The sequence below is a fragment of the Nestor notabilis genome, unplaced genomic scaffold, assembly GCF_000696875.1.
Source record: "Nestor notabilis isolate BGI_N333 unplaced genomic scaffold, ASM69687v1 scaffold5003, whole genome shotgun sequence".
NCBI lineage: Eukaryota > Metazoa > Chordata > Aves > Psittaciformes > Psittacidae > Nestor > Nestor notabilis.
This window is the reverse complement of record NW_009922238.1, coordinates 75,789-89,446: the sequence shown is the minus strand read 5'-3', so window position 1 is coordinate 89,446 and position 13,658 is coordinate 75,789. Positions and strand designations below refer to the sequence as shown.

Here is a 13,658-nt window from a genome sequence, read left to right as displayed (position 1 = left end):
CTGGCGTTAGAACGTTGCCCTGAGGGAACCAATGACTACTGCCAAGTCACAAACTGAATGAAAGCCTGCAGCAGTCCAGACAGACAACAACGGACAGTGGGACAGACTCCGAAAGGTCAGTTGGAAATGGGAAAACAATTGTTAGAAGAAAAAATAAATAACTTTTTTTTTTCTTTTTAGAGTCGTGCATAAATCACTCCAGTTTTTTGCTTTTTTTTTTTCTTTCTCTTTTAGTTTGGCCACATGCTACTAGTACGATCCTCAGTACAAGTGAAAAGAAACAAGGTACGGTTAGAATACCTAGAAAATGTGCTGAAGGAGGTGGGAGGGGAAGGGATGTTAAGCCACAGGATTACATACAAGAGAAACCGTCAAGAATCACAAAGAGAAAATGAGAGGTAACACTTCATCTATCAGAAGGTGAGTTAGGGAGAACAGATGAGAACATTACATGGACTCAGTACTTCAGCTGGCCCGTGCGTCTTCGAGCCAGTTTTGACCTGCACAGGAGAGAAGTAAAGAAGTATTTGTTGAATTCTGGAAGTTTATTGTTCTTCCCTCCCCACAGTTTGTCCAACCTTTTTCTTAAATCCTGTTGTATAGTCCTAGTTTATTCCAAACGTAAAACATATCAAGGCTGTAATGAGAAAGACTTCTTACTCCTCTGCTGTGCTCCTTTAAAGGAAGACAGGATCCTTTAAGGACTGCGCTGTCAAGAGATTATTTGATGTTGTACAATAATAGTTTAGTTTTTAATTACCTTTACCAGAAATGAAGAGCTACTGTAGTGTAGTAAGAGCTCTCCAGCAAGCAGGGGGAGTGTGTGACCTGTGTTACAGGAATGGCTTCTAGAGAAACTCAAGAAAAGGGAAGGAAATGAGAATTTCTGCTTTAGCTCACAGCCCAGACCTGCCTGCACAGAGGGAGTAAGAAGCTTTATAAATCTGTGCAACACCCACACAAGGAAACCATTTTTTGGCCTCCACAAGCAGTATTGCTTGAAGCTTCTCACACATGTTCAAACTGGACACATCTGCTAAGAATGTCCCACAGCAAAGGAACAGCCACTGCACTTCTGAAGTACAGGACTTGTTTGGTTTGATTTTCCCTTTGTTGCCCACCCTCCCCCTTTGGTTCACCCATCCCATTAAATTCAGAATGAGGGTAAATTCTGTGACAAACCATCAGCCTCCTGCTTATGACTCTCTCTCTTTGTGCTCTGCAGCACTGTCTGCCTGGGAGCTGCCTCTTACCGTATTGTGCCAGCAAGAAGTGGATTGAAGGCATATAACCAGTCATTCATGTCTTTGTCATTGATGGCCTGGAGCAGGACCCCACGATGCTTTGTGCATACACCAAATGTGTTGGGTGTCTGGAATATTAAGGACAATTTAAATTACTAAAATCTACAAGCACATGATGCACACTTCCTCTGTGAGGGAGAGTTTGCTATGGCACATTCCTGAACACCACAAGACCTAAGGTCTTTCATTTAAGTTTCACTGGTCATCCCTAGGATATTATTAGTCAATCAAAAGGAACATCTTCTACAAATTATAGGTTTAACTCATACGTGTGGACTTTAAGAGCCGAGATGGACCAGTAAAGTTAATTTGATTCCTTGCAGGATGTTTGTGTGTGTTGCTTTGGGTTTTTCTTTCTAAACAAACAAACAAACAAAATACACAACCCCAAAACACCACAGAAACAAGACTACAAAAAGCAAACATAGAAGGGTGATGGTACCAACATATGCTCATAAAGGAAAATACAATTTGTAACAGAAGCTTGTTTTGGTCTCTTGTACAACTGTGTCCAAAACATAAGAAACCCTGAACAAACTGGGAACTTTGTGGGCAGAATCATCAGATACCAGACACTGTCAAGACACAGATGCATTTTCCTTGGATCAGAGATGACACACAGGATTGTATGGGTGCACTACTACCTGTAACATTCCTGCTCTATGGGTAGATAAATGATAGCTGCAGACTGACCTTTACCATTGCCTGCTGATCCTCACTGTATTCCACCTGAGCTGTGGATAAGTTTATGATTCCTCTTTCTACAGGATCTTTGTCACTGTTGTAAATGAAAACATAGGGACGACGAACCACCACAAAATGCTTGGCCCAGGAGCTGGAGAGTGGCTCTTTGAAGTGGAGGTATCCCTTCTTTGAGACCACAGAGCTGGAAAAAACCAAACCCACACATAAACAGGAATAGATTTGCCCCTAGATAAGACACCTACTAAGTATCCCTACTAACTGCAAAGCACTGTATAAGACGCTTGATCCCTGGTACATCTTGTCTACAACAGTATTATGCAAAAGGTCTATAGCAAGCTGAATTTTGCCTTCAAGAACTATGCAAATGTCTGACAGAAAGAAGGAGCCACAAAGACCTCTACTTCAGTGAGCTTCAGCCATGGTTTTGATGATAGCAGACATTATATTCCAAGTCATTGAAAATCCTATTTATTAAGTAGATGCAGGGAATGAATGCTGCAGAGATCAAGTATCAACACAACCTTCAACAATACAGGACTGCAGTCCTGCTGTCACCTGTTTGATTTACCTTCCTGAAATGGGGCATAAAACCCTACAAATCTCAGAAAACCCTTGTGACAGCTCTCAGGAAGCCATGGTCACACCACAGCAGAAAACTCACCCTGGTCTGATCTCCTCAATATCAGGAACAAGGTTTAAGAATTCATTCTTTCCAGCTCTGGCAAGATAGGAAGTTTCTACTGCAGGAATTATCTGGAACTGTTCCACCTCATGACAGGGACTGGAGGCACGAGAATTTGCTTCTGGTGTTCTTAGAAATAAGAGTAGAGAAAGAAAAGTAAATGTGATAATGGAATTTAAAGTGCATCCTCAGCCTCGCCTGTCTTACAAGTTTCGTCTTCCAGTTTTGTATGACATTGGGATCCTGTTGTAAAGTAGCAAATAGTTTCCCTTGAAGTCTGTGGAATAAAACTTAAAATAACTGCTAGTAAGTTGTTTCCCCAGTACTTCTCCCTCGCTTCTCTTGCCCAGTTTACTACGGTTTCATTTAAAAGGTACTACTTCATCAGCACTCCTCCTCTCAGGGATGATAGGCTGAGAAGCTACAAATCACATGTCTTTCAGTAATTAGTCCCAATTTAACCAAAAATACCTTCTCTAGATACAGCTGAGAAAGATAAACAGAGATTATTGGCCGAACTGGTTTATTCTGGGTTGTTGTTAGTAGGCCTTTTTAACAGAGGCCTGAATAAAACTTGTGGACGCTGCACACTGACGTTGCGCTGGTCACTGGAATGACAAACATCTGACTGTTCATTCAGCACAAAGAAAAAGTAATTCAAAAGAACAAAATGGGGAAAAACAATAGTACAAAGTGATTGGAGAGGATAAGGTTGTACAAAGAAACATCTGAAAGCAGGGAAAAGGAAGGAAGTAGGGCAAAGTAAGTCAGAAAACATAGCAAAGAGATTTGTGATGCACTGAGAGGAAACGTGTTTCCATGAATACCCCATACTTACTTCTGGTCGATTGAATTGCATCTTGAATCCACCAGAGAGGGGCAGGTAGATGAAGGTGTGAGGGTGGCACTGCTGAAACTCGACACGGATGGGTCCCGCCCGATGGGGGAAATATCTGACAACTGCAAGGACAAATTCAGAGAGGCATTTTTTGGTAGCTGGTGCAGTCCAGGCTAGAACATGGCACTGAGCACGCGGGAGGCTCAGGTAATAGAAGCTATTTCTAGCAGCCACTTCCCCACTTGGTAGTCAAATTTTCACACACAACCATCATAAACCCATCCAGGGGTGAAAATACAATGGCACTTCTGTAGGCACAGCTTGTTACTAACGTCCTAAACTTCTGATTATTCCCACCCTGACTCCCTCAACAGAATATCAGACTATCCAGTGTGCACCTTGGTGTCCCCTGTACCTAAAGTTAGTTTGAAAAGCCAATTTATCCTTTTACAGCAGGAAAGTGTACGTAGGGAAAGATAAGAGCACTTCCAGCCTGCTAATAAACTAGAAGGTATATATAGCCCAAGTTCACACCATTTCTAATTCTTGCAATATGAATAATTCCAGCCAAATGCTTCCAGCAGACTAAAAATGAAGGAATTAATACGAAGTGTTTTGTCTCTTCACAGTATCAACAGATTCCACAAACATATTGCTATTGTACTGCAAATATAGTGTTGCATGAAATATTTACCTTACAATCACTGATGCTGTTGTACACCTGGTTAAATTCCCGATTGAAAGTGTGAGTAAGAAGCTGCAGACACTAAAGTGGAGAAGGAAAACAAACACAGAAAAGGATTTTACATTTAGATTTTCAGAGAAATTCGAGCACAAGAGGCCCTTTGCCAAGACAAATTTGGCAGCTCATGAAAGGATAAACAGGATAAAAAGGATAAATTAGAATGTTTCATTACAGAACTACTAATGAAGGGGGGGTGAGGTACCGCCATAGCACAAACTGAGCCACCAGCACTGGCTGCTGAGCACGGATTATTTCACATTAAAATGAAACTCACACAATAGTGGATATTCACCATGCTGGGAAGCTCATCATTAATGTTTAAGCATCTTTGACAACCCAGTTAGACTCATGATGGTTTTCTCATGTTATACCTTGGTGGCCAGCTCTTTCTCCCGATCCACCAGGCTTTCTATATCTGCTGAGTCGTAGCCACTGCTCTCGCTGGGTGTCACAGCACTCTCAAATGTTGTAGTTGAAATCTGTGAGGAAATGCTGGTGGAGGTACTGAGGGTTCCACTGCTCAGACTGGGAGACAGTGAGTCACTCAGGGACTTGGGGATGCTGTCACCAAGCTTTTCACGAAGCAGAAGGAAGTGTCGGGTTTTTTCCACCTAGGAAGAAAAGAAACCAGTGTCATCTGCTCCAGGATGCTGCTGACTTTACAGGCACTGAATTCTTATGCATTCGTTTAAGAGTCATACCAGTAAGCATTTATAGAGTTTACAATGGCACTAGAAATTGAATACACTGAGTTCTGAGCTGAAGATTCTGCTCAGCAGTAGACTCTTTCTATCTTCTCTGTTGGGGAATTTACTTAAATCTTGACTTTGGGAACAAACTCCCATCTGGGAACCCATTCAGATCAGAAAATCAAACAGTAGGTAGACTAAAGGCAAATTCAAAGGTACAGTTGTGCTTTTTCTTCCCCTTCCCCCATCTCTTTATTCACCTCATGCAGCAGCTCCAGTTTCTCCAGTTCCCACTGATGCTCAAGAATGAGGCTGTCACCCCTGGGCCTCCAGCCGGCCAGATTCTCCTCTCCTCGCACATAAGCCACAGATGTATCCAGGACTTTCCTCCTCCTCCTCTGCATTCCTGAGCAGTAAAAAATGACATCAGGCATGTTAAAAACAGAGACTGAGGGATGCCACTAAAACACACTACCAATTAGCAATCTGTGAAGAACTAACACTTCTGCTGTTGGGCTGGAAATAAACATGGCAATGATGCCATTAACAGCAGTCACACATTCCAAAGAGATTTGATTTCATCCAGTTTTCTTCATTCAGGTATTTTCTATTGACCAGGATATACTGCAAACTCCTGTTCAGTCTAATTCAACACAAGAACTTCAACTGCTAGGTCTTCAAGGAAAAAAACATTGACACTACATGAACTACATTCCTTCCAAGTTATCAAGCTTGCGTCAGGTATCAGTGTATCTTCAACACACCAAGAGAAAACTCTGTAGCTGCAAATACAAGACTCACCTGTTTTAGTTGTGAGCCATGTACTATGACCCCTAAGTTTGACTCAGGCACATGCTCAGTTTCCTGATATACCCATGTCAGAAAATGTAAAGCTATCAGTGAATCCTTGGTTCACCAACAGTAAACACAGACCCAAGTGGAAAATAAAAGCCTGTGTAAGGTTTTTTTTAGTGGCATAGCAATGTTCCACTGCTCCTATGAAACACAGGAACTGCTTCCCATCAGGACACAAGTGTTTACTCCATTCTGCCCATGGAATTTTCTGCAGTATTTCATATTTGTCACTTGAACACCCAGTCACTGCTTACCTGGACTTCCTGTGTCTGCCATTTTGCACAAACTCAGTTCATAGATCCCAGTTACACGATTACTGTTCACAAGAAACCAGAGGGGAGAAAAAAACCTATTAACTTCAGATATGAAGTGCATTAGCTTTAGTTAAGTGGTCTCCAAATGAGAAGTTTAAGCATAGCTGTTACTTAGAACTACATGTGAATTCTAATCTTGACATAAAATAGCCAGGACAGACAGCAAGACCTCTAAAAGTAGCGTTTCCTCCATGCTCCTCCCCACCCCCAGTTAGAGTCAGCAAACAGCCACTGCAGTAAATTCCAGATCAGGATCAGGGTCATCCATGTACAAGCTTAAAAAAACGGATTTCTGTTCCCAACTGTTCAGTCAAAAGACTGGAAAAGGGGTTAATAAAGAGAGAAGCCATCAGGGTTTCACTAAATAAATGCAAGAATGGATGTCCAAAACCAGTCTGGAGAACTAAAACTAGGTAGGATTTCAAGGAAGAAATAAAGAAAACTAAGCTGCGTTCTCCCGATGCCCTCTAAGAGAAAAAGCATACACTGACATAAAGCACAGGTACCAAAACTGCAACTGAACTTACGAATCTGGAGATTTGGAGTAGCCACTGCCGAAGAGATTGCGCAGTGATCGTGGTGGGGAGATCTTGGCATCTCGTGAGTAAAAGACCATACAAACATCCTTTGTTATAACTGCAGGCTGGATGCAGTGGTCAAGCTGAAAGGAAGAACAGCAATGAATGAGTGGCTGCAGACAACCATGCCAAGTTACACTGCTTCCCTCTTTTAGTGGGACAGCTTTATGAACTTAGTTCTTGTTTGGGTCTTTGGTGAAGGGTTTTCATGTGTTCCCATGAAAAAGAACTGTCAAATTACTTGATGAATCTTGTAGGTGAAATACTTGTACTACACAAGATAAAAGTACCTTGTATGCAAAGCCAAAAGCTAGGCCAATGTTTGTAACATTAGTAGTACTTACATAGCAACGTTTGTTGATTTCAATGGCTTTTCAGATACAAAGGTAGATAAAATGAGGCACAGAAAGAGAAGGAGATCACCAGTTTCACTTCATATTTGCTGTGAGGTAGAGTAATACCTTGACATTTGTAACACTTTAACTGTGAATAAATGTTTCCAGCCTGTTCTCAGAAAATGAATAAAGACTTTCCCTGGCTTCAGGATTCAAAAATCACTTAGTCCAGTGAGTATTATGTCAGGTACACACTGTCTGCTGACTCAACATTATACTTGAGTCACAAGCAAAAAGGAAGGCACAGGTCTCTAACCTCCAGGTAAGCAGAAAGGGTCATATATATCTTCTCTCCATATGGTGTCACTCGGTTGAGGAGAAGGGAGTTATGCAAGGAGCTATCCCAAACTGCTTCAAAACGATAGAAAGTCCTGGAAAAAAGGACATTAAAAGCTCAGTAGTAAGAGTTCCTCTGCATCCCTCTGAGCAGTGTAAAGCAGCTCATCCTTGACATCATCCACTATGACTCTCAGTGGCTCAGATAACAAATAGTTGAAGCAAAGACCTTCTCTTCTTTCCCAAGATAACTTACTTCTACTTCAAATCAGAATGATTGATAGGTAGGGTTAAGTCCTATAATCAAGCGATAGATAAAATAAAGATTTCTTTCTATGTCTCTACTAGATTTAATTAAAACTTCCAGATCTAACACAAACTTTTGCAGTTGAAAGGAAGGAGCTGAAAGCTCCCACAGTTCTGCCCCAGCAATCAGGAAAGTTCATCTGTTCAAGGCAAAAGTGAGAGACAGCATCATACACAGGACAGCAACATCATCAGATCTAGAGTCACCATTACACACTCTCGAACAGGGGCTATGGGAAATGAGCTTTCTCCTTTCCCACAAGTAGAGGCTGATTCCATGTAGGTTCCTTTGGAAAGAAGTCCATACACTTATTCAGGAATGCAGCCTGCTTTTCTTCACTGGTAACAGAAAAAGAATTCTTCATCACCTCCCTATAATTTCCCTCCCAAATCCCCTTGCCACTGAGGTTTTCCATCCCACTTCAAGTCCAAATGATGTGGTACTAAAAGCAAGTGCTTTATGTATAGTATTTCTTCAAAACAAGTTCTATCTCTGAAGAGCTTCTCTACTAATGCCCAAGGCCAACTAAAATGAAACAGGAGACAAATGACAAAAAGCAGGGTGGGGGTGGAAGAAAGAAACAACAAAAGCCAAATCAAAAGGAAACAAGCAGCAGCCCAAGAACAGACATATCAGAAACAAAGTTCTGATCTCAGAGTTCCCAAGAATCTCCTTTTCCTGACACCAATTACACACTTCTCAGCCACTACATTGAGACACCATGAACTGTGCGGTCAAGTAATATAATCTGAGAATATTGCTAAATACACTGTCTGCATTTGAAGCAGGAATTACTTCTACATGTCCTGCTTCTACTAAAAATGCTACACAGAAATATATCCTAAAGGCTAAGTAAGCGGTAACTTTAAAAGCACTGTAATGTACTCATCTGTACTTGAGTCAGATTAGGCAAACGCCACGGGTTGTCCTCTAACCCTTTACAAACCTGTGCTAAGTCCCTATGTTTTAATCATCCATTGTGTCTTAGTCATGAGAGCAATCTTTTAACTTTTAGCAAGCTCCAGATTTACTACCCGGACAGAAGAAACAGTAGTAAAACCTGGTTGTGCACAGATGGGAAAGCCAGTGTACCTCACCCCTGAATGAGCTCTGCACCATTTGCCAAACATGACTCCTCATCGTGAGAGGACACAGGTGTAAAAGTTCATCAGTGCAAAACTAAACACCTCTCTTCAGCAAAATGATGCTTTCTGGTTAAAAACCGAGCAGAAGTCAAGCATAGCCTCAAGACAGTTAGTCCATTGGATTTTGTCTAGCCAGAAGGTTAAATATACAGTCTTGCCTTTCCAAACCAGAACTTGCTAGAATAGTTGTAGAGGGAGACAAAAACTAGAAGTGAGCAAACTTCTTTCAGCACAGTCAACAGCACAAGAGGGAAAAGGGAGCATAGAACAAGCAAAGAATGGAAAACAGGAGAAACAGGTTAAAGGCCCCAGTGTATAGTTAGGACTGATTTTGAGGTGGATTTTAGCATTAGGGGTGAATTGAGAGCATTGAAGACGAAGTCTTCTCTTTTTCAAAGAGGCAGAACACAGAAAGAGTGCAAATTGCCCCAGATTGTGCAGCCAGAATGCTTGGCTCTGACCCAATCTGGAAGGTGAAAGAGGAATCCAGTCTGAGCAGCTACTACATGTCTCACTTCTCTGCCAGCTGGTAAACTAAGAAGTATCAGCCACATGGTTAAATTTCAGATGCAAATCCAACCTAAGAACAGAGGTTGAATGACAGTCACATGGCAGCCACTGCTTTTTGTTCCATGCAATTCTGAGCTGGAATTTCAAGTATCAATCATTCTGTCCCTGACTTGGTACTTTAAACATAACAAGCATTAGAGTCAGAGACAGGAAAAAAATCCAAATTTAGTTCTTTGATACAGAACAAAGGAAGAAAATAGCAAGGACTACAAATAGGAACCATTCTGAAAGCACACTTTGAGAATCAGGAAGACTCAACAAAGGAAGCTGTCTCTTCCACGTGAAAGAAAGTTTGCTTTCACAAGTCCCCCACTGAGTTGTACCTGAATAAACCCTTGACACAAAGGAGAAGGTTGGATACCACTTCTGGAAGAGCTAAGAGGAGTGCTAACAGAAATTGGTAAAAGCTAAAAGGGAAGTGGCAGCAATACAAATGGGACATAAAGCTTCTTGAAAATAGAATGCTTTATGTACAAAGAAAGCAAACAGAAAATACCTAGGCATATCCTTATCAAGAAAGAGCCTGTGAAAACACAGAAAGAGCTTCAGTTAGTCCAGCCAAAAGCAGAACAGAAAAGCAACAGCTGAGAGGACAGAGCAAACAAAAAACCCACATCAACCAGAAAACAAGCCTGCAGACAATGAGCAAACATGAAACACACATAATCCTTTACCAGAGCTTCAATCCCACTCCACCACGCTGCCATACACTCATCCCACGAATTAAACCTTGGCATTTTGGTAAGATCTGGTCAACAGCTTCATCTCACTGACACTCATCCTTCACCCAAGCGGTCCCTCTAATAGAAAACTACAGAGCTATATAGGAATTCCTTGAAATTGCAAGAGAACAGGAAGTACAGAGCTTGCCAACTGCAAATCCAAGAGTTTCAGACTCGAAACCAGCAACGTTCCAGTTATACTGATCCATTAATCCAAATACACTACGTGTAAAATACCCAGTTCTCAGTGGGAGGCAGAGAGCAACTGCTAAACCCTGCCACTGCCTGTGCTGACTGACACTAGGTGGCAGGAAGACATTCAGCTCTAGGAGCAGCATCCTGATTCCACCTTTAATACTGCAGTGGAATTTCAGAGTCCAAGCCTCTAATGGAGAGGGAAGAAGCCATTTCATTGCCTAGGTGGATACTGCCTGCAGCATTCAGCAGCTGCAGCAGAGATGGGCTCCAAAACAACCCCCTCCCCTCCGGAAACCCTCATTCAGAGTTCAATTTCAGAGATATTCCTGCTTTGCACCAGCTAAACAGAGCCAGGAGAGGTCAAATGACTTGGCTGATGTCAGAGGAGGGAGAGGCTGTGCTGGCAATGCAGCATTCCGCTTCCCTGCCCTTTGTTGCAGACACTGAAGCAAAACAATGTGGAGTCTGACTGATCCTTACAGCAACGCACCCCAATGAGAGAGACAGCAGCCAGAAACCTCTCAGATAGTGGCCCTGCTGTTGCCCAAATGATTGCAGATACTTGGAACAGAGCCCCCCTTATTAGAACTGGGGTTAATTTGTGATACATCTATATAAATCCACAAATTATGAAGTTTAATTTACACAGCATGACTCTTGCTTAAATTGTCACATGCTTGTTCCAGGAATAATACAAGTATGTACAATTCCATAAATACATCCCCAAGATCACCCCTGTAGCTCAATGCTGTATTCTAGCAACAAATCTTGATCACAGTTTAACAGTTCTGGGTTAAATTCTGAGAATCCCTTAAGCTGTTCCTTTCCATCCTCCCTCTAGGATGCTTACACATGGAAAGTAATTCAACTGCACTGGAAGCCCTCCACCCAGACCAATGGAATTCAGCTTTAGCAAGAGTATACGGTAATGTTCATTCTCCATTTCTAGGCCCTGTGCCTATGGAATTTTACATTTAATAATTAGCAACATTCCCAGCTTTCCAGATATCCTGCCAATGCATTGGAGATCAAAGAAATTTTAGCTTCCTGCTAGAGTGTTCACTATATTCACTTACCTATTGGAGCTGTGAGAGGACTTCAGGTATTTTGCAGAGATAATATTCAAAGACAGAATAGCATCCACAGCAGCTTCATCTACCTCTGCTTTATTTCTTATACGCCCTGAGAAAGGTAGGAGGGGGAAGCAATTAGAATGTTAAACACAGAAAGAATTTGTTTTCTCAAATACCATTTCAGACTATGTGATTAAAAAGCAACTGTGAGTGGAAATTGCAAAACTTGGTTTTGCCTCTGGATCCTTTTCAAAAGCCTCCTCTCACAGCCAATAGTCATAAAGATGACAGAATCTGGTACAAAGAGAAATTACCATTAGTGCTTTTCCTTCCTTCCATAACAACATATGAAACAACAGACTCACCAACAACCAGCTCTCGCACGTCTTTCCAGTGCAACTCACTGCCCTTCTCATGGATGATGGTGACTGTGATTCTACGCTGGATTCCCTGGTAGAGTTCAAAAACAAAGCACTGGTGAAGTATTCACACACGCACAAACATCACCTATTTTGCACTTTGCTTCTCTCTTCTCATTTCACAAAGGCAGAATTTTTTAACCTAAAATAGTCCTGAGATTGTTGCCATGCTCTCAAAGACGTGTGTTGTCCCTGGAATATATCAGTTGACCACATAAAAAAGGCAAATACTTAGTTAATGTGTGGTTATATACTTATATTAAAGTGTATACATCAAAACAACTGTATACACCAAAAGAAGTTACCAGAAAATAGCAACCATTCATTCAGACATTCTCATCCTTTATCACACATATTTGTTACAGGCCAAAAGATAATAAAACTCTGTAATAAGCTGGGAAGAAGGTAAAATTGTAGAATAAACACCACATCTGAAAAATTCCCCAGGTGTTGGTTGCAACAGAATCCACTCATCCAAATGCAGAAGACAACTACCCAGGGAGAAGGTGCTTTATGTGTAACTTTCCAAAGCTGAAAAGTGTTTGCCTACATTGTGGATTTGACAATGGGATTGATAATGGGATTAGAGAGGCTACAATTACTCTGGTTTGAAGTGCAAGTAATTGATGAAGACACCAGGGAATACGGAACTAATATTTTTATTCATTTTTAATAAGGAAATTATTGGAATATGGCCATTATTCCTAAGCTGTAAGAACTGTTCTTATAATTTTAAAAAGAGAGAAGAAATGCAAATCACAGATAAACTCTAAGAAAAGGACCTGAGAATATGAGAGTAGAAAAACCGTAACATAAACCTATAAACAATATTTAACCAGGATTATCTTCAGAATTTAGCTAAAGACAAATTATTATTAAGGATTATTACAGGCATTTAAATGCACTGAGCCATGGTTATTTTGTAGAACTGGCTCATAGCCACATGCAGTGAGACAGAACCAATGAAAGTTGAGTCCATGTGATCCTTCTGTGGCCTTGCTAGAAATGTTGGCAGAGCTCTGAAGGCACAAACCTGGTCCGAAAGGTTCCTGTTTTTTAAAAGGCTTTAATCTTCCATGAGTGGAATGATAAGCAACAGACCAGGGGCCAAACATATTCTCATAGCCCAAAGCTAACATGCTAACTACAGACTGACATATGACTTACTGACCCTACAGCTATCATTAGACAGCTGTGTGGGAAAGGAGGAGACATGAAAGATGCAAACTCCAGTCATTAGCCTTCTAACCCCCCTCAGAGATGAAACTTTCTGTTCTACAGCCTTCATTAGTACCTGGTGAAGCAGGAAGGTCCCCTGACAGGGCAGGCCTCCAGTGTGGTCCACAATAGCAGGAATATACCTGTGTGAGACAGTGAAATCAACAGGCAGGAAAGATACACTTCAGCACAGCAAATTTACTCTGTATTCTCCTGCCAAGTGTTACCTCTCCATATAATAAGTGAATAAACAAGAGTGTTTCTACTGACTCTCAGACTGGACTCTTCATTGCACCACAGTATCAGTGAAATATAGAAGTATCACATACTGTATTTCCTGTACTTCTGGGTAACTCTGTGGAACTTGCTTCTTAATATAATCCCTAAAGACCTGCCAGGGGAAATCCTTCTCCGTAGCAGAAATGAACATAAAATAGGGCCTGGAGTTTCTAGTGACCCAAAGAATCTGAGTTCATGGCCTAAGTAGGGTAAGTTTTCCCAGCACCTATTCAGCTGATGTGCATGGGGCTTTCAGAGTGGAAGGATTACTGAAGGTAAGGAAGTGGAAGGATCATGAAAGATCATTCTACCTCTTAAGTCCTTTCCAATGGGGACAACGAATGCC

General features: G+C 41.5%; 1 protein-coding gene across 3 annotated transcripts in view; it reads right to left on the bottom strand.

Moving 5' to 3' along the window:
- Window positions 1-173: 173 nt before the first annotated feature.
- KIF1B (kinesin family member 1B) overlaps window positions 174-13,658 on the bottom strand; it is an 84,298-nt gene continuing 70,813 nt past the window's right edge. For all 3 annotated transcript variants that reach the window (XM_010011517.1, XM_010011518.1, XM_010011519.1), the window contains 14 exons: window positions 13,110-13,176; window positions 11,762-11,846; window positions 11,400-11,505; window positions 7,362-7,476; window positions 6,660-6,793; window positions 6,073-6,134; window positions 5,224-5,369; window positions 4,646-4,885; window positions 4,224-4,295; window positions 3,530-3,651; window positions 2,671-2,820; window positions 1,998-2,190; window positions 1,254-1,372; window positions 174-500 (listed from right to left, as the gene is read on the bottom strand). In XM_010011517.1, the coding sequence (XP_010009819.1) occupies window positions 458-500; window positions 1,254-1,372; window positions 1,998-2,190; window positions 2,671-2,820; window positions 3,530-3,651; window positions 4,224-4,295; window positions 4,646-4,885; window positions 5,224-5,369; window positions 6,073-6,134; window positions 6,660-6,793; window positions 7,362-7,476; window positions 11,400-11,505; window positions 11,762-11,846; window positions 13,110-13,176 (1,654 nt within the window). In that variant the 3' untranslated portion in view covers window positions 174-457. The remainder of the gene's footprint in view (window positions 501-1,253; window positions 1,373-1,997; window positions 2,191-2,670; window positions 2,821-3,529; window positions 3,652-4,223; window positions 4,296-4,645; window positions 4,886-5,223; window positions 5,370-6,072; window positions 6,135-6,659; window positions 6,794-7,361; window positions 7,477-11,399; window positions 11,506-11,761; window positions 11,847-13,109; window positions 13,177-13,658) is intronic.